Raw genomic sequence first — 25,001 nt, forward strand, 5'->3', positions numbered from 1 at the left:
TTTCTTACCCCATCTTCTTTTAATCTGTGCTTTGCATTGGTCCACCTTCAGGGAAGGTAGGGTAGGGCCAGATCTTGTGTACAAAGTGACAGTTGTTTCCCTTTATAAGGAGAGCACTTGTGGATGACACCAGAGAGAGTTTGTTGGCATATAGGACCAGAATCAATGGCAGCAACTTCAGAAGTAAAGAGTGTTCCAACTTTGGCTCTTTGCTTAAGTGTGTTTGGACTCTACATAGTAAGACTAGGTTAGTCAGGGTCATGTTTTGTTTTTGTAGGTTTACTCATTTAAAGTTATAGAAAGAAGTGTTTCCTTTACTCAGGCTGTTAAACATTTCTTATTTTAAGAAATTTGTTCTTGTAATCTCTTCTTTAAATAAGTGTATGCAGCAATTTTTAGCAGATTCCTGATTTTACATAAAAATGTAGCTTTAAAAAAGATCTTTGGGAAGAAATTAGTATTTTTCCAAATGCTGTTTATTTTCTTATATGTTTTTACTGTCGTTGTTGACAAATAAAAGTTAATCTTCTCTGGAAATGCAGGACACTTGACAAATAAAAACAGATTTTTCCTGGAGGTTAACTCTTGTAGAGCTTTGTGTTTGGGGGTTTCTGGTGGGTGGAGGCCTCTCAGTTGGGGTAAGAGTATCTCCTGGCACTAAGGTGAATAACTGGAGGTGGGGCAAAGTGCTTGGAAAGGATCCCGAAAGGGCCGGTTCCAAGTGGGATGCCTGCCACAGCAAACCTGGAGTGTCAGGCTTGGTGGGCTGGTGTCTGACATGCTTGGCTCAGAGCAAGATTTGGAGCCCACAGTTCTAACTAGGATCTACTAGCTGAGCAATCTTGAAACCCATTTAACCTTTTGTGTCTCAAGTTCCCTCATGTTAACTTTATGGAATACTAAAAATAATCTCTGTTTTGTAAGGCTAATAAACAGCAGTTATTGTAATGACAGCAGTAAATCAGCGCTGACTGTAAATACTGCAGCTGGAACCAGAGGATTTCTGTTGTCTGCCGTTACTGACTAAGGGGGTCCCTTGTATCAGCGCTGTCTGGTGTCCAGGTACCAGCAGTGCAGCTCCAGGACAGTTAAGAAGAACAATAAACCACTGTTGTCTCCCTTCCATTTATATCATTTTATGAATGAGCCTGATGAACAGGTTTGCAAAATTGATTTCGGGAAGGCTTAAAGAGGATCGGTGCAGAATATGAAGTTTACTGATGCAGTCTCTTAGGCCATTTTTGCCTTAATCTAGGAGAGGGTTTCTCATCCTTGGTACTATTGGCATTTGGGGCTGGATAATTCATTGCCGCGGGGGGGCTATCTCGTGCATTGTAGGAAGTTTAGCAGCCTCCATGGTCTCTTCTCACAAGGTACCAGTAGCAATCCCCCCAGTCGTGATATTCAAAAATGTCTCTAGACATTGCCATATCACATCTGGATGAGAACCTCTGATCAGGACAGTCTAGTCCCCAGGTCAGTCACCAAAAGCAAGCAGTTTAACGATCAGTTACATCGAAAAGATACACAACTTTGAATTGTAGGTAATTTTTGGTAAATTTATAAGTGACTGTCCCTTGCAGCTGGATCAAAATGCAGATGTATTGGTTTGGCCCTCCATTTACTAGTGGGGGCATCGTACAGTGCTTTTCATCCCATCTTTTTTTTTTTTTTTTTTTTAAATTGAAGTATAGTTGATTTACAATATTGTGGTAATTTCAGGTGTACAGCAAAGTGATTCAGTTACATATATTTCAGATTATTTTCTATTATAGGTTATTATACAATATTGAATATTCTTCCCTGTGTTATGCAGTAAACCCTTGTTGCTTATCTATTTTATATATATTAGTGTGTCTGTTAATCCCATACTCCTAATTTATCCCTCCCCTCTTCCCCCTTTAGTAACCATAAGTTTGTTTTCTATGTCTGTGAGTCTGTTTCTCTTTTGTATATAGATTCGTTTATATTATTTTTCAGATTTCACATATAAATGATATCATATAATATTTGTCTTTCTCTGTCTGACTTCACTTAGTTTGATAGTCTCTAGGTCCATGCATGTTGCTGCAAATAATACTTCCTTCTTTTTTATGGCTGAGTAGTATTCCGTTATATATATATATGTATATATATATATGTGTGTGTGTATATATATATATATATATATATATATATATATACACCACACCTTCTTTATCCATTCATCTGTTGATGGACACTTAGGGTGCTTCCATGTCTTGGCTATTGTAAACAGTGGTGCAGTGAACATTGGTCACCCCGTCTTTTCTTAAATCTGTGATTTGCATCCAGCCACCTTCAGGGCAGGTAGAGTAGGATATCAGCTTGGAAAAACTGTCTGGTTTTTCTGTTCATTTCCTTTTTTTTTTTTTCTTTCATAGATTCTTCTGTGACCATGAGAGAGAGAAATAATGATCCATGAGTTTTAAACACCTTGTCTTGAGGATATAGTCATGTTGGAAGGTCTTGTAGCCTGGGTTCTCAATACCTATCTGGGGAAATATGTCAATAACCTGAACACTGACCAGCTGTCCGTTGCACTTCTGAAAGGTGAGTGCATGTATCTTTCTTTGGTGAAGTATGCTTTGCAGATTGCATTTCTATTTTTTATGTTCTTTTTGTTGTATTGAGAGTAATAAACCCCGATGGACAGATGGCTTTGTATTAAATATGTGTAAAAGGAAATAATGTTCTTCCATATGACACTGATGATTATTACAGGGTAACTTAAGTATATAGCTGGATTGTTGTAGGTTTTAGGGGACTGTTAAATATTAAAAGGAAAATAAAAAGGAAGACCATGCTACTGGTGACTGTGCTTTACCCCAGTTAAGTTTTTAGTTTTATGAAGCTTTGTGGAGGCAGCCAGGATGTAGTGACAATGGCATTGGCTTCGGCTTCAAATCCTGCTGTGTTACTTGTTAGCTACATGAACAAGTCACTGAAATTCTGAGCCTCAGTTTCTTTAGAATGAGAGGGTAATGTACCTTTATAGCATTGCTAAAAGAATCAAGTGGAGTGACCATTGAAGCTCCTATCCTGCTGGTGTGTAATAGACACCCAGTAGAAGTTTTAAAATACGTTACCGTGGGGTCTTCCAACAGAATTTCTGAGTTCTTGTCTTGCTGAGTAGTAACGTACCTAAAGCTTGAGACATTTTAGCCTTTACAGGTCTATACTGTGTAAATGCAGCCCAGTGGTTTGATGTGGGGATTGGAAAGCGGCTTTCTTCTCCTCCTTGTTTTAATTTAAGTTCTGTTTGCTCAACTCAAAATGGAGCCCTTTAACAAATCTAGAGAAAGAAAATAAAGTCAGTTTGCAAACATGTAGAATCATAGAAAGAGGAAAGGAGGCCTCAGATATAGTGGAAACCTCCTGGGCTTCCTGGGAGTATGAGTTTTGGCAAGTGGACCAGGGCAGGTTAGTGGGGCTAGCAGTGATCCAGATGTGTGTACAGTCTGGGCACAGGGTGCAGTGATTTCCTCTTCCCAGAAGCAGCATTCTCTGGGGTTTTCTGACCCACCTAAACCAGTGGAGCGATCACAGCAGCAATAGGCGGTGGCGAGCTAGCACGGTTGCACCTCCCCACTCCCTTCCTTTCTTTGGAAACAGAAGTGGGTTCTTTCCTGTTCTTCCGCTTTTCCCTCTGCCCTTTCCTAGAAGGGAGCTGCTTAGTGGAAAGTGAAAGTGACCAATTGTCAGGGCGGGGCTGTGTTTAAAGTACAACAGTCGTGTCAGGTTCACCTCTTTGGTCACTTATTGAAGTTCTCAGACATACTGTGAAGCTAACCAGGTTGTACAGGGCAGGTAACAGGGCCTAGAAGGAGCAACATTGTTATTAGCAACAACAATAACAATATTGCTCATAACAGAGCTGGCTTTCTCAAGAGTGGTATGGTAAGAAGAAGGATCTTTGCTAAAGAAACGAGTAAATAGAAATTTGTGGTACCTGATAAATCATGGAGTCTATACTAATAATAGATTTCTAATCTCAGCAGTTTTAGACAGAACATACCTTGTGAGGACAACTGTGTGTATCTCTGAAGCTTTCTACTGCTTTTCTGTGCTTATCTCTTCTTCAAAATTATTCTCTATGGCTTTTAATGAACCTGTGGAATTTGAGGAATGTTTCTCTGCAGAATAGAAAAATGCTTTTTCTTTCAAAACTGTGTCAGTTAGGCACTCCGTCCTTATGGCTCCAAAGCACGCCACGATGCTTGGCCAGAAAAGTTTTAGAGCATTTGCAATGCACTGAGAGAATGGCTTTGTAAAGGAGTTGACACTTTTTGTTGATCTTGATGACATAGTTAAGCAGTGTTTGGGGGCAGAGGGTACTAGATAGGAATAAGAATGTTATTTCAGTCTGTCTGCAAATATTTACAGATGCTTTGGAAGATGCAAAGGCGACTGAAATAGTGGTCAAGGGTATGGATTTCGTAGCCAGACTGGGTTTGAATCCCAGTTCCTCCATTTACCAGTAACTTGGGCAAATCACTCAAATTCTTTTTTTCTTCTTCTGACAGTTTTATTGAGATATAATTGATATAGAGCACTGTGTACGTTTAAGGTGTACAGTATAATGGTTTGACTTACATACATCATGAAATGATTGTCACAGTAAGTTTAGTGAGCATCCATCATCTCATACAGATACAAAACTAAAGAAATAGAAAAAACGTTTTTTCTTGTGATGAGAACTCTTAGGATTTACTCTCAACTTTCATATATAACATATAAGTTAACTATATTTATCATGTTGTACATTACATCCTTAGTACTGAATCACTCAAATTCTACTAAGAATTAAATAGAAAATTAAATATTAAAATTGCTTTAGTCTCCCTTTCTGCAAGTTGGAGGTAATATTAACTATCTCATAAGGTTCTAAGAACTAAACACATTAATGTAGGTTCAGAGAGCTTGGTCCTCAGTCAGTGTTAGTTATCATCATCATACGACCATCAACATATGATTAGCCTGGTGGGTTGGACTTCAAGGGTAGATTGTACACACATGCTAAAAGCAATAAAAATGCAAAGTAGCATATGAGTAGTGGAAGGACAGAGGTAGCACTTGTATAACATTTCATTTGTTCAGTCATTCGACAGACTTTCACTGAGCACCTGCTCTGTGTTATGGAATGATACAAAACGGGGAGACAGTAGAAAATACTTGGAGCTCAGGCATAGGGTCTAACCCTGGTTTCACCACTTAACAGCTGTTTGTGACTGTGAGCAAGTTACGGAAGCCTCTTCATCCCCTGTCCCTCCTGCCGCCAGAGATCACACAGGTCTGGTATGAACTCTAGTACTACCACTGACCAGATCTATGATTTTTAAGCAGACTGCTTGTCCTCTAAGCCTCAATTTTCTTATCTTAAAAATGAAGAAAATAATAGTATTTCCTCATATTTTTGTGAGGATCAAATGAAGAAATGCATATGAAATGCTTGGGACATAGTAAGATCTCACTGAATGATAGCCATCCTCATCTTCTGCCTCCTCCCCCCCCTCCTCCCTCCTCCCCCTCCTCCTCCCTCCTCCTCCTCCTTATCGTCATCATCATCATCATCATCGTCATCGTCATCATCATCCCAGCTCCATCTCTATAATTCCTGCCCTCAGAGAGCCATTAACCAGTCCTGGAGACAGAAATAATTGTACAGTAATACAAGGCAGTATGTATTACGTTGTTATACTAGAGGTACAGGCATAATGCAGTGGGAGGGGAGCCATTCATCTTGTCTGGAGGACCCTGAGAAAGCTATTCTGGGGGTGGCTTTGAGTGGGTCTTATCAGGATTTTGATAGATGGCCCAGGCTAGGTGACCACATTCCAGGCAGAATGAGGCGTGTGAGCAGAGGCAGAAGGCTGAAACCTACAGGGTGTCTTTGGGATGGTTTGGGGCCAGACGATAATGGCTGCCAGTGCTGGTTCAAGGAGTCTGAACTCTGGGCCATGGGCATACATTTAGATTCCCCTTCCTTTTTTTTTTAAAATAAGCTCTGAACCCCAGGTTGGCCCTTTAGATGAGGTTGGCTTCCCTAGAGCTGAGGGAAGAGGCTTGAGTAGTCATTAGGTATTACTCTAAATTCACCCCAGCTAGTGACTAGATTTCTTGTTAATCTGAGGTGAGGAATTTTTGGATGAGAGAACCATCCATAAATAAGTCTGCAAATTATCTGTCTGGAAATCAACAAACATTATTATCTGTAAGGTGCTTACCTATGCTGGGTGCTTTGTGGCCTGGTCCCTTGGAGGGACCTTTTCCAGCAGGGCCAGTTGTGGGTACATATGAGTGGGTGGGGAAGTAGGAAGCCTTTGATCTGTGTTTTGCCTGATTACCCTTTTTAAAAAAATATTTATATTTATTTATTACTTTTGGCTGTGCTGGGTCTTAGTTGCGGCACACGGGATCTTTTATTTTTTTCATTTGTGGCATGTGGACTTCTTAGTTGTGGCATGAGGGCTCTTAGTTGCAGCATGCATGCGGGATCTAATTCCCCGACCAGAGATCGAACCTGGGCCCCCTGCATTGGGAGCGCAGAGTCTTACCCACTGGGCCACCAGGGAAGTGCCTGATTCCCTTGTTTTTGACTTGCTATAGGCTGCCATTTCTCCTCCTTCTTTTCTGTGTGTCCTCTCCTTTCTAGACCACCTCCTTTGCTGTCTGTGCTTCAGCTTCTTTAATTTTTCATTGCATGGATTGCCTGCAGTTCTTTCCACTTCTCCACTCTGTATAGCAGCCATGGAAACCTGGGGCCGTCTGCCTTTGTGACAGATTTGGGTATTGAAAAATAGGGCGAATGATTCAGATTGCAAATGTTGCTCTTCAGAAGTTATATGCTTTCCTCCCTTTAAGTCGGTTTCAACTGATAAGGAATGTGTCTCATGTTTTTTCCCCCTTATGCTCATTTTCTCCCCAAGTGTGGTTATAGGGTTGTTTCTGGGCTCTCTGGGATTATTAACTTCTCCTTTTGGTAAGTCTTAAGGTAAGTGGAGCCCCATGTGAATAGATGTTCTTGCAAAAGTCTGAAAAATAAGTTGGGGGCATTTGCTCAGAATCTGCCAAAATGCTAGCTTTGAATACTTCTTTAGATGCCAATGCACAAGTCTTAATTATTCAAAGGGGAAAATAATTAAGTTTCTTGTATTAGTGTGTCTCTGGAGGAACAGACTTGCTTTCCTTTCTTCTGCGTTCTCTTACCAGTTAATGGTTGCTGGGTGGTGGTTGTCTGTACTCCCTGTTCTTGAGAGTACATTTCAGACAGATTTAAGTGACTCGGAAATTGACTTGTGTTGCACAAATGAACAACTTTATAAAACGGCTGTTTCCCCAGCACTTTGAAGATGGCGACCCTGCCTGCCTTTGTTTTTATTCCCAGTGGCCAGCACAGTGCCTTAGGCGCAGGGGAGGGATCAGTATGTACTGGGTTGGCCAAAAAGTGCATTCGGGTTTTTCCATAAAAACCCGAATGCACTTTTTGACCAACCCAGTATGTGTAAAGAGTTGATTTCCATTGCTGGGAGAGAGAGAGATCTAGCTGCACCCTTGTGACAAATCCTTCAGTCTGCTTTGGAGTCATCTTGTGCTTTTGGATATAAGTAATTATAGAAACTGGGTCTGAAAAGGACCTTCAGCGGTGGTCCTGTTCATGCCTTTGCTCTCTGACTGGTTATTACACCTGCGAGTGAGGGTGCAGAGGAGAACCTGCAGAGGGGGTCTCTCCAGAGGAGAGAGTATAAATTCCTCTTGATGACCAACTTTACAGGGGCTCTCTGACGTGGTATGGAATACACCCATTTTGGGGGAGGGGGAGGGTGGTGGGTAAGGAGAGCTTGTTAAAAATTGCAAATTTCTGTTTCAGGCCCAGGAGCCTGCATTTCATCCTAGCTGATTCAGATGCTAATGGTCCTCTGGTGGAATAGTAGCCTAAACTAGGGGTCTGTAAACCGGACAACTGGCCAGATCCCCCTGCTAGCTGAGAATGGCTTTTCCATTTTTAAAGGCTTGTAAAGAAACAAAACAAAACAAAACAAAAGGAGAATATACAGTAGACACTATAAGTCCTGAGATATTTACTATCTGGCTCATTAGAGTTAGATCCCTGCCTAAATCCTTCATCTGCTGGTAAGCTTCAGCTGTTATTTACATGTCAGTGGGCTGGTCAGGAAATTAGTACAGAGAATGCACATTGGTATAGCCTGGGTCTAGATGTGAAACTCTCCCTTTACCCTTCATTGATTTGCACACAGCAGGCAACTGCTGCATTTGTTGGATGAACATGTTACGGTATTTTTATTTTTTAGGTGCTGTTGAATTAGAAAACTTGCCTTTAAAGAAGGATGCCTTGAAAGAACTGGAATTACCATTTGAAGTCAAAGCTGGTATGTGGAACAAGGGAGTGGGAGGCAGTTTTGAGTCTTTTATCGATTGGGACGTGAAAATTGAGAGCCCTTGAGTTTGGCTCTTTTGGACCAGGAGGAGGCAGGGTAGGAAGGATAGAGTTTAGATCAGTCTTCAAGTGTGGTCTCTAGGCCACTAGTATCAGGATGATCTTGGGGGTGGTGGTGGGGAGGTCAGGTGGCCCCCAGACTTACTGAATCAGAGTCTCTGAGGGAGTGTTGTTGAACCTGCATCTTTAATATGCACCCCAGGTGATTCTTATGTTTACTAAAGTCTGAGAACTTCTATCCCAGATACAGGAGGTTCTTATTTTCAGAGAATTCATATTACTGAGAGACAGTTTTCTCTATTGAATGAAAGATGGGTTCTGGAACTGTATGCTTGGGTTTCTATTCCACATCTGCCATTTTCTGGCTGTGTGACCTTGGGGAGGTTCCCTAACCACTCTGTGTGTGCATCCTCATCTTAGGATGGGATAATACTAGTACCTATATCATAGGTTTGTTGAGAGGAATACCTGAGTTAATGCATTAAAATGACTAGAACAGTGCCCGGCACACTCAGTCGATGTTTGCAATTATTATCAGAGTCTTGCAGTTACTAGATTTGGTAAGGAAACAAGAATTATCATGGAATAAAAATATTCTGTATTAAGTGACCACTTATAAAATTAGTCCCTCTTTAGACACTGCTCGTCATTGAACAAGCCTGTTGATATCAGTCAGTCTTTCCCTTATTTTGAGGGTACTTATGTTACAATAAAGTGCAAGTACAATGCAAATCAGTTGCTAGGTGAAATAAAATAGAAATCTTTCAAGAGATTTAGGCTTTCTTGAAGTCAATTCAAGTCCTAGGTGAACTGCCAGAATCACAAGCAAAGGCACTGACAAGTTAGAATCTGAAAAACTCTCAAGAATGTTGAAACAGTGGATACTTCCAGGAGAGTTCTTATTTGACTATCAAAGGATTAAGAGAGGCTGTTAGGGAAAATTGATGTTTTCTAATATTTTGGCAAAAGTGACCCTTTTTATGCTTGTTCTGCAAAAATAAAATGTAACAGAAGTTATATTTTGCTGTCATATAAGTGTCCTCCCAGTTAATTTAGGTTAGAATTGCAACTGTACACTAATTATTGTTAAAATTCTTTGTTGTGAAAATTGGTGTATGGTTTCAGTTATAATATAAATTTTATTAAATGTAAAAAACTTTGATTTTTCTAAAGTCAAAATTAAAATATTTTTTCATTATTTGTTGTAAGATTTCTTCATCTGTTACTGGATTACACAGTTGATCATTTGGTGTTAATGATACTCTGTTATCTTAAATATAACAGATCGATCCTGCTCGAATTCTAGATCTTAGACAGTAATGATAACAGTCTGATAACATGTGTTGCTTTCAGAGGTAGACTGTTAGTTGGGCTGTGTGGATCTTTGAGAAATGGTAGAACTTGGGAAATAAGTGTCACAATTCTACCAGGCCATTTAGCTTTCCCATCAGCCCGAGTTCTCATGAAGAATCGGAATTCTTTCTCGATAGAGTACCACTGCAACGTGACCTACGTTTCGGTTGCTGTGTTCAAGATTGGACATATTGCTGAGTCTGATAACTCCCAATAAGTACCTATCAACCAGCTAATCAATGATGAACAAGAGATGAGTGTGTGCCTGCGGGCTAGTACAGGTGCCATGGGAAGAAAAGACACCCCAGGGAAGTTTACGATGTAGTCCTGTTGGGGAGGAGGTAATTTCCAGAGGGAGATGTTGCCTTAGATGTGAAAAAGTTACACTGACCTTTTTCCGTCTTCTGCTTTATTATGCCTCGTTCTTGCAGATCTCAGCCCACTAATGTTTGTTTCACATGTACGAAAGCTTGCTGCTTGTTTTCTTAAATATGGGAACATATGTATATGAATAACTGATTCACTCTGTTATAAAGCAGAAACTAACACACCATTGTAAAGCAATTATACCCCAATAAAGATGTTAAAAAAAAAAGTAAATGGTAATAATACTCCTTAAAACTAGAATACACAAAAATAGAATTTAAAAATGTGTGCAGACAGTTATCAAGAATTTCCTTTTTGCAGGCTTAATTGGGAAGGTAACCCTTCAGATTCCCTTCTATCGCCCCCATGTGGACCCTTGGGTGATCTCCATCTCCAGCCTTCACTTAATTGGAGCCCCTGAAAAAATACAGGATTTCAATGATGAAAAGGAGAAGCTGTTGGAAAGGGAACGCAAGAAAGCTCTCCTTCAAGCCCTGGAGGAAAAGTGGAAGGCAAGGCAGAAATCCTTTTGGCCATGAGAGCGGTGGTGGTGAGACTTGAAATGAGCAAAGCACTAGATTCTGCTAACACCGGCTCTTTGCTTTGTAGAACGAACGCCAGCAGAAAGGGGAATCCTACTGGTATTCAGTTACTGCCTCGGTAGTTACGAGAATTGTGGAGAATATTGAAGTAAGTCCTAATGGCTTTTATAAAGTATGAACACAGAAGGGATCGCTCAGGCTTAAGTGCATTTCGTGTCCGTGGTTGCTGTTTCCTGTGGGTTTAACTGATAACAGGGTGTCTGCGGAGAGCGCTGATTGCTCATGTGTGCCTTTTCATAGGCAGTGCCAGAGGGAAAACCTGAAAAGCGAGTCCAGCTCTGGGCAGACACAGGTTTTTCTTGCTTCAGTTAGTGTGAGTAGGAGTTTTCATTTCATTGACATTTCACTTCATTTTCTTTTCGAATATTGGAACCCTACTTGCTGAAGGATTTACTTCCCAAGAAGCCAGGTCACCTGAGTCTTCATGACTAAATCACTTAATCTCTTAGTCTCAGTTTCTTCATCTGTACAATGAGAGGGGTTGGATGTGGTTTCCAGTTGATTCCGTAGTGCACTGTGAACAGCCCAGTAAGATATTTACTGTCACTGATGTGTCTGGAGGCAGTTTGTTGAGTTTCAGTGCTAGGGCTGTTGGCCCTATTTTCTGCTTTAATTATTGTTTTGTTTGTCCTCAAAAACTAGAGCAGGGTTCACACTAATTTTCAGTGTGTCGTAAGTGTTAGCCCACACTTCTTACCTCCAGGGTTTTCTTGCAGTACCAAAGTGACACAGGCCACATGTTTTTAAGGTGTCCCGCTTTCCCCCAAAATACAGCCTGAGGTTGCTGGATTCATAACTTTGATAACATTGGGGGAAAAGTTCAGTACATTTGAGGTGACTGCTTTGAAATATTTTCCAGGCAGTTATTTATTTATTTATTTATTTATTTTAGCTGTCATTGATTTTTAAAAAAATTCCTCATTATTTTCTTTTTCTTTTTTAATAATAGCTTTATTGAGATTTAGTTCACATACTGTAAAGTTCACACTTTTAAAGTGTACAATCTAGTGTTTTTGGTATATTTACAAAGTTGGGCATCGATCACCACTGTCTAATTCCAGAACATTTTCATCATACCCAACTAGTAGCCACTTCCAATTCCCCTCTCCCTCCAGCCCCCTACAACCACTAATCTACTTTGTGGATTTGCTTAGTCTGGACATTTCACATCAATGGGGCTGTACTGGCCTTTTAGCATAATACTTTCAAAGTTCATCCATGTATCAGGACTTTATTCTTTTTATGACTGAATAATATATTCCATTGGATGGATTGCCAAAGGTATACAAAGCTGGAGTGAAGTTAAAGTGGTGAAAACAGACTTTATTCAGTGACTTCTGACAGTAGGGGAAGGAGCAGAGCTCCATTCCAGTTTGTACAGAGGTGACCAGGCCTTTTAAAGGGAGAATGGGGGCGGGGTGGGGGTGGGGAGAGGGCTCAGGTGAAAAATTACAAAGGGTTGGTCAGTGTAGGTATGATTAGGCCAGCTGTGTCTGCTAGCTGGGCTTCTGTCCTCCCAGAGAGAGGGGAGACAGAGGCCCCGTCCTTCCTGATGATTCCATTTCCAGGGAGTGGCATTTAGGTCCTTGAGTTGTAGGAGACACATCGAATAGGGACAGAGAAAGGGTTCGCAGTTCGAAGCCCTTTTTGGTAAATGCTCTAAGAAGGGGGTCGGGTGTGCTCTTGTCAGGCATTGGCTAGAACACACAGCCCTGAGCTTTTCTAGATGGAAACTCAGGAAGGGGATGGAATGTCCTGGGGACTCAGCCTTAGGCTGCTAGAAGCCTATGTTAAAATTTGGTCAGGTCTCTTAGGTTAGGCATTTGAACGGAGTGCTCATACCTAGAGTTTTTGCAGTTCCCAGGATAGACCACATTTTGTTTATCCGTTTGTCAGTTGATGGACATTTGGGTTGTTTCCACTTTTTGGCTATAAGGAATATTGCTGCTATAAACAGTCACGTGTATGGTTTTGTGTGAACGTATGTTTTCAGTTCTCTTGAGTATATGCCTAAGAGTGGAATTGTTGAGTCTTATGGTAACTATATGTTAAATTTTTTGAGGAACTATTTTTTTTTTGTTTTTTTGTTTTTGTTTTGTTTTGTTTTTTTTGCGGTACGCGGGCCTCTCACTGTTGTGGCCTCTCCCGCTGCGGAGCACAGGCTCCGGACGTGCAGGCTCAGCAGCCATGGCTCACGAGCCCAGCTGCTCCGCGGCATGTGGGATCTTCCTGGACCGGGGCACGAACCCGTGTCCCCTGCATCGGCAGGCGGACTCTCAACCACTGCACCACCAGGGAAGTCCTTGAGGAACTATTTTACAGTTTCACCAGTAATGTGTGAATATTTAAATTTTTCCACATCCTGATCAGGATTTGTTACTGTCTGTCTTTTAATAATGGCCATATTAGTGGGTGTGAAGTGAAATCTCAGTGTGGTTTTGATTTGCATTTCCTTAATGGTTAATGTTGTTGAGCATCTTTTCATGTGCTTATTGGCCACTTGTATATCTTTTGGAGAAATGTCTGTCCAAATCCCATTTCCATTAAAAAAATGTATTTATTTATTTTTAACTATTGAGTTGTAAGAGTTCTTTATATATCCTGGATTTTAGTCCCTTATCATCAGATATATGATTTGCAGATATTTTCTCACATTCTATGGGTTGTCTTTTCACTTTCTGTTATTATTTTTTAATTGATTGAAGCAGAGTGCTTTTTCTGTAGCCCCACTATAGGGGCTAAGGGGAAATAAATAAGGTCAAAATGGAAATGCCCTGCTGGTGTTCCTGTGTCCAGGTTTGAGGACACAGAGGCAAGATTAAGATATCATAAGAGAGAGAGGGACAGTTATCTAGACACAATGGTACTACTTTATTTCAGTGTTTAAGGTGTTTTCTGAAACGATTTGATGCAAGTATTGTAACTCTCTTCTTGAGAAGGCACTGATCACAAGGAGGTGTCATTCATGTCCAGTTTGTGATTATAAAACTCTGAGGAACTTAGATTATCGGGTGTGTGTGTGACATAAGCTATGCGTTTGTGTAAAATGCCTGCTGTGGTTTACTTAAGTAGACTCCTGCCTGTGGTATTCTACCTGCAGCAGTTGTCTAAATCTAAATGTGTTTTTTTTCCCCGCTGCAGTTAAAAATTCAAGATGTTCATTTGCGCTTTGAAGATGGTATTACCAATCCTTCCCATCCTTTTGCGTTTGGCATCTGCATTAAGAATGTGTCCATGCAGAATGCTGTGAACGAGCCTGTGAGTATGAAATAACGACTGCAAACCGGGAAGAAAGCGCTCGGTCTGGCGCGTTTAGGGCTCTGCCTTGTGTCCTTTTGTGTTATAGGTAATGAGACCACGATGATCTTCTCCATGTTCTTTGGAGGGTGTGGAGGGATGTCTCTTGTCTCCTTTGCTGAAACAGGGAAACTTAATTTCTTCTGACCTGTTCTTATTTAATTCATCCATTAAACATTGGCACGTTGTGTACACGAAGAAACTGAGGTGCAGAAAGGATCTTATCTTTGATTTTCTTCTTACATTACATGCGCTCTCGGGGTACGCTCGTTCCGTTTCATAGTTTCAGCAGCCGCCTGGGAATATTTGCTGATGGCGCCCGCATCTCGAAGGGCCATTCTCCACCCCTCTTCTGACCTTCAGATTCAAGGTCTCTTAACTGCCTATGGGACGCCTCTGTGGTATTTAGGCTCGTTATAATCAAAATGATCCCGTTATATTCCACCTGCCCGTTTCACTCCCCTGAAACCAGCTGTTTTCCTTCATTCTCTAACATGTTACCGAATGTTACAAACACACATATGAAAACGGGTTAGAGCCCTTTTATGTGCCAGGCACTGCTCTTAGTGCTTCACATGACTTATCTCATCGAATTCCCAGTAACCTCCACCACTGTTATCCTTGCACTACAGCCGAGGACGCTGAGAAGCAGAAGGATGAGTGAGTGGTGGGCTCGGGTCTGGAGCCCAGGTGCACCGGCTGTAGATCAGGGGTTGGCAAACTGTGGCCTGGGGGCCAAATCTGCCCCGCCTATTTTTGTAAATTAAGATTTAGTGCATCACTGCCACGCCCGTTCATTTACATGTTGTTAAGGCTGCTTTTGTGCTGCCGTGGCAGAGCTGAGTAGCTGCAGCCCAAAGCCTAAATATTTGCTCTCTGGCCCTTTACAGAACAGGTTTGCCAACGCTGCTTCAGAGCACGTGTTCTTACCCATGACGCTAGTCCCTAGAAGCCTGTGCTCATCCCTTCCCTTCTTATTCCTCAGTTTCCATATGCATTTGGTCACAGTGTCCTGCCAGTTTTTCCCGCACAATGTCTCAAATGTGGCTCTTACGCTTATCCTCGCCGCGGCTGTCTGAGTTCAGCATCCTGCCAGCTTCTGCCTTGCTCAGTAAAGTCCTGACTTCCGTGACCTCCTTGCTTCCATCCTAGGCTCTTGATTAGTTCTGTGCCAATGCTTCTCAACCTTTCCCACGTCACGGCACACAGAGAAGGATCATGGTATTTGTACAGGACACTGGGGCAAATGGATGTGGCTGCTTGGGGCTGGAGGTGCTTAGCTCAGAGTAACCAAATACAGTGGACCCTCGAACAACATGGGTTTGAACTGTGCAGGTCCACTTAGATGCAGATTTCTTTCACTAAATACATACCACAGTATTACGTGATCCTTGGATGTAGTACCTCGAATGTGGAGGGCTGACTATAAAGTTATACGTGGATTTTCCACTTCGCGGAGGGTCGGCGCCCCTAACTCCCATGTTGTTCAAGGGTCGCTGTATTCCTAAAATGTAACTCGATCATATAAACTGGCTCATTATCTTGACACACCCATGACTCCGTCGGGGGAAGCTCCACTTTGCACTGTTGCTAGAGTTCTGTTTCTAAAACCCATACTGTGTCCTGGTGTGCATGCCTGCATCAAAACTCTCAGTGGCTCCAAGTCCCTTCAAGTATGATATCCAAACTCCTTAATATGACAAACTTCTTATTGTATTTGTTTCCTAGGGCTATGATAATAAATCACCACAAACTAGATGGCTTAAAACAACAGAGATTTATTTTCCTTAGTTCTGGAGGCCTGAGTCCAAAATCAAGGTGTTGGTAGGGATGGTTTGCCCCGGAGGCTCTGAAGGAGAGACTGTCCCATGCCTCTCTCCTTCCCTTCCGGCGGATGCCTTGGTGTTCCTTGGCTTGTGGATACATCACTCCAGTCTCTGCCTCCATCTTCATATGGCCTTCTTCCCCGTGTGTCTGTTTTCTCTTCTTATAAGGACACCAGTGATTAGATTAGGGCCCACCCCAATCCAGTATGACCTCATTTTAATTTGATTACATCTGTAAAGACCCTATTTCCAAGTAAGGTCTCATTCACAGGTTCTGGGGTGACATGAATTTTGGGGAGTGCGGAGGGGATTATTCAACCTAGTACACCTAGTAACGTTCCAACCTACTTTTCTCAACACTTAACTAGCTCCTCACTTCAAATGTGTGTCCATACACGTGAGCTGATACTGCCCCATCCCTGAGCACAGTGCTGCAGTTACGCAGATGTGCTCGCCGTCCTCTGCAGCTGTTATGGCTTTTGTGTCGTTGGCCCCGCTCCTTGAAATGTGTCCCAGTCCCTCCTTCCCACCCTTTGTCTGAAACGTACACATCTTTTGATATTCATCTGCACAGTGACATTTTCTCTTTGTTTGCTCGTGGCATCTCATATATTCTTCCTCTGCTTCCCTCTGCTTAATTAAAATTATTTGCATGTTTGTATTCCCAGTTAGTTAGATTCTGAACTCTGTAACCATGTTTTCATTCAGTTTTGTATCCTCAGCACCATGCAAAGCACCCGGTGCATGATTCTTCACAAATGGCCTGTTGAATGAATGGATAAATTTGTGAATAAAGAATCATCTTTTCCTCCCTGTCTTCCCTCAGGTACAGAAATTAATGCGGAAAAAGCAGTTAGATGTGGCAGAGTTTAGCATCTATTGGGATGTCGATTGCACTTTATTGGGGGATTTGCCTCAGGTGGAGTTACAGGTATGATTGTGGCAGGGCTTTGTTATAACCCAGCACGGCAGTAAAGTGGTGTAGTATTGTTGGCACATAAGGTTTTGTTCTCTGCGTCTCTGTTCCCATTCCCACCCCCTCTCCCTGCATAGGCGTTCGCTCTCGAGTGTGTATGCTTGAGGTACTTGCTGTGTCTGTAACTCTGAACAATATATAGAGATTTATGTATGTTTTACATTTATAGTGTATTATTGATTTCTTTGTTTGCTTTTTTTCACTTAAATCTCTGTTTTTAAGATTGATCAGTATTGCTGCTTATACTTCTGATTCATTGCTTCTGACTATTACATGGTATTCCACTGCATGCACTTAACATATTAGCATTCTCCACTCTCTTAGCCACCAGTGTACTAAGCATCCAGATTTTTAATGAATGAAGCACCAGATCTGGTTCTTAAAGAAGAGCTTTCTTACAACATTTTATGTTGAAATTTCACCTTCGGTGGCATTCCTTTAAGAAAGGAATACTTAGAAAGTCATTATAAATCATTGGATATAAAGTATTACTGTTTGTGAAGGATATTTTAAAAAACTCAGTTTAATCTTTTTGTAAAGAAATTGTAGGTGGTTTAAGTGAAATGGAGAAAAAGGACTCATATTTCCCTCAACCATGATTATCTTTGGCTTGCATGCTATTGTGCAGAATGGTTTTTGTTTTGCTAATTTGATTAAATAAATACTGTGCATCCATACAGTAGAACAGTATGCAACTATAAAAATAAAGGCAAAGATCTTTATGATGAATACGTAATAGTCTCTAAGATACAGTATTATGTTTAAAAAACCAAGATAAAAGAGCATATATATGCCATTTGTGTAAGAATGGTTTAAAAAACCAGAAAACTAGCATTTGGCTGACTATGTACAGAATGCTTCTGGTGGAGTACATAAGAAACTGGTGTCATTGGTTGCCTGTGAGTAGGGTAACTGGGTGGCTGGAGGATGGGAGTAGGAAGGAGCGGTTGCACTTCTTTTGCCTTTTAAATTTTAAACCACGTGGATGTATTACCTAGTGTATTACCTGTAAGAAATATAAATAAAAATTTTAAAATGCTAGAGAGCTTTAGATTCCCTGTTTTATCCTGCTTTTGGATTCTGATATAATATGCTGTAGATTAGACAGCATTCCAGCAGGTGACTTGATCCTGAAAACATTTGCTATGATGACAGCCATTCTTGTGACACTCAGGAGGCCATGGACAAGAGCAAGGAGAGTCGAAATCATCACTACATCTTGGAGCCTGTGTGCGTGTCTGCTCTTCTGAAGAGAAACTGTTCTAAAGAGCCTCTGAGGTCTCGGCACAGTCCCCGTATTGAATGTGATATTCATCTGGAGACCATTCCCTTGAAACTCTCTCAGGTTCCCTGTTTCTCCCTGTAACTATCGGACTGGTAACTGGGGTGAAGGAAGCGTGTTGATAGAAGGGTCTGGATACTTCGAGGTCCCCTTGTGGGAAAGGAAGTGTGCATGAGACCAGGCTGTGGTGGGTGCAGAACCCACTGTCTTTATACAGTCGGATTGGGTGGGTCTCACGTTAGTTTTGATTTGATATTTTAAGTGCTAAACAAAGAGTACAAGGGAGATAGTAAATTTACGTACTTGACTGACTCTTCAGAGAGACGTTGACACTTGGTGCCAGAGTTTAGTCTTGCAGTTTGCTCTGGATTTCAGCTCAGTGGGTTGACTAATATGACTTGTTCCTGTGACGTATATGTCTTAACTGAGCAAAGGAAACAAACCAATTCTAACCTAGTGTCTCTTAACCTCTAATAAAAAGTTGCAATACCGGCAAATCATGGAATTCCTCAAGGAGCTGGAACGAAAGGAGAGGCAGTTGAAGTTCCGAAAATGGAAACCCAGAGTGGCTGTATCTGAGAAGTAAGGCTTGTCAACTAAGTGTTGTGTCTGAAATGCATTTTCTAGCATGTTCTTCTTTTGTACCTAGATCAGAAATATGCCTCACTGTCTTTTACACATGGTTGGAGATAAAAGTACAGTCGACTTTTCTGGGCTTTAAAATGCCATTTCTGTTGTTTATCATCATTGACATGCTACTGTATATCTCTTTGGTGTCGCGGGTTTACTCTTAGGTCAAGTGTAGTGGAATTCAGAAGGTCCTCTCAGCCTCATTTAGTAAGGAGACTGGCGTTGCTCTGGAGGGCTCTGATTGTGTGGTAAATACTTTGCAGCACTCTTGAACCTACTTCCCTGTGTCTTTTCTCCTAAGTTTTTTGGTCAGCATTTATATAGTACGCTTGATAACATCTATAGCAAAAATAAATCTTTTTTATGTAGATGTGCTAAACTTGACGAGTCAATATATTAAAACTTTTTTAAGATGCTGTGTATTTCCAGTCTTCCTTGAAATATTCCATTTAAAATCTTTAATAGTCAAATCCTTGCTGATTATCTTAAGATGGTATTTACTGTATAGCCACCACTTGATTTTCTGTGGTAGGGGCTGATGTTATGGGTGATTCAGACCAATTGAGTAATGTATTATAATCGGTGCATAAACTGAGGATCCAGTAGATTAACTTTCCCCATATGTTGAGGTTAGCCTAATATTATTTGAGTTTGAGGCATAAATATTTGGCTGACAGGACAAGAGATGTCTCAGAAGGGGAGTGGTGTGTTGTGGATTGCTCTGGGTCGATAGCATTTTCATCACTTTTATTGTAAGTAACTAGATGGTTATGAACTGTTTCAGCTGCCGAGAGTGGTGGTATTTTGCTTTGAACGCCAACCTGCATGAGATCCGGGAGCAGAGGACGCGCTGCACGTGGGACTTCCTGTTGCGCCGGGCCCGCGATGCCGTGTCCTACACTGACAAATACTTTACCAAGTTGAAAGGAGGCTTACTGTCTGCAGACGACAAGGTGAGGAGGCTGTTGTCTCTCATTTCTCGTCTCCAGTCAGAGGGTAAGGATGTCTCTCAAAGGCTGAAGAAAAGGGAAACTGTGAAGAAATAAAGTCTTTGTTTGGGATCATAGTTTTACAGGATAAAGTCGGTCTTATTAGGGTGAGAGGTTCTTGGAAGACCCAGCTTTGCCTTGGTAGGAAGCATCTTCCACCTTCTGTTGCTTGAGGAGAGCCGGGCCATGGGGTGGGAGGAAGAGAAAGGGGCCGTGGTCCTGCCAGGCCTACCCACTCCTCGCCCCCCAGCTCTCCGTGCGGGGCCCAGAGAGACATTCCATCTAGTCACTCAGGTCTCTTCAACACCTGATCCTAATTCTTTTCCTGCAAAGTCTGTAACTAATCTCTGTAGACTTTGACCCACATTTTCCCTAATCCCAATTGACTTGACTAACCTTGGGGATTTGGAGGTGGAGGCTAGGCCGAGGATGTGAAGTAGGGGTGAAGGTAAGCTTCTGTTTTAGCTATACCTGCAGGACCAGAGACCCTTAGAACCAGCAGTCCTGGAGCCCTGGTGTGAAGCTCCCTCCCGGCTCTAGTCTGTCTGCCTCTGTCTCCTGGGGGAAGGCAGTAAGGAGTGTTTCCTCCTTGATTTGTTTTGGCTTTGTGAGCATCAGTTTTTATAATAGCAATTTAGACTGTTTCCGGTATTTTGGCTTGCATACTATCTCTTAATTCACTCTTTCTTTAGTAAATCCTTCTAAGCTTCCCTTTAGCACCTGTCTTAGCTCGGGCTGCTATAACAACATGCCACAGACTGAGGGGCTTAAACAATAGACATTTCTTAACAATTCTGGAGGCTTGAAAAGTCCATGATCAAGGTGCTGGCAGATTCGGTTCTTGGGGAAGACCAACCTCCTGGCTTGTGGGCAGCCGCCTTCTCACTGTGTGCTCACTTGGCCTTTCCTGGGTAGAGAGAGATCTGTCTGCCTTCCCCTTCTTGTAAGGCAACTAATGCCATCATTATGGTTCCATCCTCATCATCTCATCTAAATCTGTTCACCTCCCATGGACCCCACCCTAAATCCCATCACACTGGGGGTTAGGACTTCAACATATGAATTCTGGGGGGACACATTCAGCCTATGAGAGCACCCCACTGTGGTAACCAGTGGCAGTGCTGAAGCCCTGGGTGTTTTCACCTCTTCTGCCAGCACCCCGGGCATGACCCACTCAATTTGCTAGTGCTTTTTTCACCAGTGTCAGGCATGGTTACTGACATAGAAACCTTATGAAAAGGATGGAATAAACCAGACCTTTTGTTTTGGATGGTTTTCTTAAAGGCACAGGCAAAGACACGGAGGGAGAGAAAAATCTAAATTACAGCTGAGGTGAGCAAGTAAACACATATAATATCCTTTCTTAATCATAGCATATAAGAAACAGCTTAGGATAGCTACCTCTGCTTTCTTTTGCATCTTTGCATGTAGCTGGCCACCGCTGTTCTTTCCTAACTAGCATGAAACAAATGAAAATGACCACTTCCTTGGTAATGTCCCATATGAAACATAAAGGAGCTGGAGGCCTACACAATTACTCTGTAAACTTGGTCCTCAGTTTCCTCATCTGAAGTGGGAAGAATAATAACTAGCCACCAACTTGAATCAATTGAGGTGACGCACGTGAAGGCACTCTGTAAACGGCCATTGCTGTGCAAACATGGGATACTCTGGCAGCCCATGTTCTTCATTTCCCATTTTCAACTCAGTACTGTGTCTGCTCCCTCTGTACTTGCCATTAGTCTCATCTCAGAGACCAGGTAGAATCTATCAGCGTTATATGGAAAAGCTTTTTAAACCAGAGACATAGCAGTTATGGAATTAACTGTTTATCTTCATTGTTTCGTGGCCTTCGAAATGTTGGGAAACGTTGGAGGCCAGTTGGGTTCCTTCACAGTACTGGACTGGTTCGTGAAGGTGTCCCGTTTCTCTGGAGCTATAATACCTGTTTTGTTTGTTTTCACCCAAACAGGAGGAAGTGTGTCGGATTGAAGAGGAACAGAGCTTTGAGGAATTGAAGATTTTGCGTGAACTGGTTTATGAACGATTTCACAAACAGGAAGAACTGGCAGAGGTAGGAAATCCTCTGTGAGAAGATGTGTTCTGAACCCAGTAGGCTCTGAGTGCCTCTGTGGGCAGACAGAGAATAAGCAGCGGTGTATCACTTCCTGTTTCTGTCTTCGAGTACTCATATGTGCTCATTTTTGATTGACACAGAGCTTACGAGAGCCTCAGTTGTATTCTCTGGGAGAGTCTCCTGGAGACCCAGAACCCAGCGGAGGCAGCGGGATGCTGCAGTACCTTCAGTCCTGGTTTCCTGGCTGGGGCGGCTGGTATGGGCAGCAGAGCCCTGAAGGGAAACCAGTCGAGGGCCTGACTGCGGAGCAGCACGAACACTGGACTGCTGAGGAGATCCTGGGTAAGGCAGGGCTGGCCTTTACTTGCCCTTCTTGGCTATAGTGAAAGGAGACCCTTGGTTCATAATTCATCTGTTATTTGTGAAATGGCCCATGGCATATTTCAAATAGGAAAAAAGTAGAAGGACTTCCCTGGTAAGTGCAGTGGTTAAAAATCCACCTGCCAGTGCAGGGGATATGGGTTCGATCCCTGGTCTGGGAAGATCCCACATGCTGCTGAGCAGCTAAGCCCATGCGCCACAACTACTGAGCCTGCACTCTAGAGCCCACGTGCCACAACTACTGAAGCCTGCATGCTGCAACTACTGAAGCCCGCATGCCTAGAGCCTGTGCTCTGCAACAAAGAGAAGCCACCTCAGTGAGAAACCTGTGCACTGCAATGAAGAATAGCCCCCGCTCACTGCAACTACAGAAAGCCTGTGTGCAGCAACAGAGACCCAACACAGCCAAAAAAAAAAAAAAAAAAAAAAAAAGACATTAGTAACAGTTTGTCTCATGTTCATAGAGTCAGAGAGAGGAAGTTTCAAGAGATACTTGTTTGCAACTCCATTACTGAATTTGAATATTAATATGGTTTCAGATCGATCTGAGTGGCAGTGATTGTAAGAGAATTAAATCTGAACAAGTTCAACAGTTTTAAACTCTGAGGCTTGAATACCAATCCGGAGCCACCCTTTACGCCCAGGCTGTCCAGTATGGTAGCTGTAGTCACAAATGGCTATTTAAATTTATTAAACTAAAATAAAAAATTCACTTCCTCAGTTGACTTGCCACATGAGCCACAGTGCTCAAAGCCACCTGTGGTTAGTGGCCACTGTGTAGGACAGTGCAGTGTAGGACAGTGCACTGCATTGGGCAGTGCTGCCTTATAGTGTACTTTATCATGAATTTGGCATCGTCCCTCATTTGACAGTAAGTTGATCAGGGCCCTTATAAAACAGTTAGGGTCGTTTCACATTGGTGAATAAAACAGTCACCCATGACTTTGGAGTTCTTCCCTAAAAGGGGAAAATAGTTAAGTAATGTCATAATAACTGTGATCAGTGCTTTTTAAATTTTCCCATGTGTTTTCTTAAAGTCTTTTCTTCCTCACATTTAGGCTCCGAGGAGTTTTTTGACCCCACTGCAGACGCCTCTTGTATGAACACGTACACAAAACGAGACCATGTCTTTGCCAAACTGAACTTACAGCTACAGCGAGGGACCGTGACTCTGCTGCACCAGGAGCAGGGAGCTGCCCAGATGAATCAGAGTGCTTTCATGCAGCTTGAGTTTTCAGGTATTGCCCCCAGAGAGCCACCTGATTCTCTGTATCTCTCTGGGCACGAGTGTCCACTTGAGTCTCATTATTTGCAGTAGTTATGTTCTAGAAAGTTGTGTGAATACTGACTCCAGGCTCCGAGGGGAAACACAAGGTTAGGTGCCTGCAAGCCTCTGGTCATCACATTCGTCAACGGATCAGTACATAACCTTGTCCTATGAGTGTGTGTGTTTAAAGACACCTTATTTTGTTATTATTTTTTCGGTACGCGGGCCTCTCACTGTTGTGGCCTCTCCCGTTGCGGAGCACAGGCTCCGGACGCACAGCCTCAGAGGCCATGGCTCGTGGGCCCAGCCGCTCCGCAGCACATGGGATCTTCCTGGACCGGGGCACGAACCCGCCTCCCCTGCATCGGCAGGCGGACTCTCAACCACTGTGCCACCAGGGAAGCCCCACCTTATTTAATATACGTTGTTGATTCATTACTTGAACTCATGGCCAGCGGTGTGTAACTCATGCCTGAGTGAAGCTCATCTACTACACGTATTTCCTCTGTAAGGCACAGCACTTCAGCACTGTGCTTGGAGACCCTTTTAAACAGCGAAATCACCAAGAAACAGCACAAAAATGCAAAAAACTGGCACTAAATAGACCACGCAAGGGCACATGTATGAGCTGAAACAAGAAGGCAGAGCATTGCCATGTTCAGCTTCAGCTGGGAGCGTGCGCTTCAGGTGACTCGAATTTTTGGCTGCTCTGCATATGTCCACAGAGCACCGTTGAGTATTATTTTGGGGTGACAAATAAATTTTAGTGAATAGGCGAATTTGTAAATATGGAGTCTGCGAATAATGAAGATCGACTGTATTTGACTTCTTTTTCTGAATTTGAATTAAAGGTATGTAAATAAATACCCAGATGTTCGTTTTCTCTTCTCACAGACAGATTTATTGCAGTTCATAAAATAGCCAGTTATCTGTGGCTTGTCAGTAGTTTAAAGGCAAATGACCAAAAAAAAAAAAAATCCAGTTTGTTTCTGACTTTATAATCGTGAGAGCTGAGAAATAATAAACTTAGTGTGAACTAGCAGATTGCTTGAATTTAATTGTAAAGTGCTCTGTTTAAAATTCATTCTGTTGGGAAACTTCTAATACTCCTTATAGATTTACATAGATAGACATATAATATGTAGATAGGGTTATTTTGTTCGAATTTCAAGGAGAAATAGTTCATGATATCTGATAGTCCTCTGTAAAATATCTTATACTTTTAAAATAATTAAGGCTATGATGGCATAGTATAACTCTTAACATTTATTTTCTGTAGGTGTAAAACTTCTAGCAGAATCTCTTCCTCGAAGAAACTCCTCCTTGCTTTCAGTCCGGTTGGGTGGACTGTTTCTTCGAGACCTGGCCACAGAAGGGACTATGTTTCCTCTTCTGGTCTTCCCTAATCCAGTATGTACAGCAGTGGGATGGCTGATTCATCCAGGGTGTTGGTGAATTGTGGTCTGTTTTAGGCAACAA

The 25,001-nt window shown here is 42.2% G+C and overlaps 1 protein-coding gene across 1 annotated transcript in view; it reads left to right on the plus strand.

Moving 5' to 3' along the window:
* Window positions 1-2,474: 2,474 nt before the first annotated feature.
* The window catches only part of VPS13D (vacuolar protein sorting 13 homolog D), a 242,824-nt gene continuing 220,297 nt past the window's right edge, over window positions 2,475-25,001 (plus strand). The window contains exons 1-13 of the mRNA XM_007463189.1: window positions 2,475-2,571; window positions 8,331-8,408; window positions 10,517-10,707; window positions 10,805-10,885; window positions 13,939-14,055; window positions 16,747-16,851; window positions 18,071-18,241; window positions 18,660-18,760; window positions 19,593-19,761; window positions 21,770-21,871; window positions 22,015-22,216; window positions 23,314-23,493; window positions 24,802-24,932. Coding sequence (XP_007463251.1) covers window positions 2,475-2,571; window positions 8,331-8,408; window positions 10,517-10,707; window positions 10,805-10,885; window positions 13,939-14,055; window positions 16,747-16,851; window positions 18,071-18,241; window positions 18,660-18,760; window positions 19,593-19,761; window positions 21,770-21,871; window positions 22,015-22,216; window positions 23,314-23,493; window positions 24,802-24,932 — 1,725 coding nt within the window. The remainder of the gene's footprint in view (window positions 2,572-8,330; window positions 8,409-10,516; window positions 10,708-10,804; window positions 10,886-13,938; window positions 14,056-16,746; window positions 16,852-18,070; window positions 18,242-18,659; window positions 18,761-19,592; window positions 19,762-21,769; window positions 21,872-22,014; window positions 22,217-23,313; window positions 23,494-24,801; window positions 24,933-25,001) is intronic.

Source organism: Lipotes vexillifer, unplaced genomic scaffold (assembly GCF_000442215.2).
Source record: "Lipotes vexillifer unplaced genomic scaffold, Lipotes_vexillifer_v1.1 scaffold109, whole genome shotgun sequence".
NCBI lineage: Eukaryota > Metazoa > Chordata > Mammalia > Artiodactyla > Lipotidae > Lipotes > Lipotes vexillifer.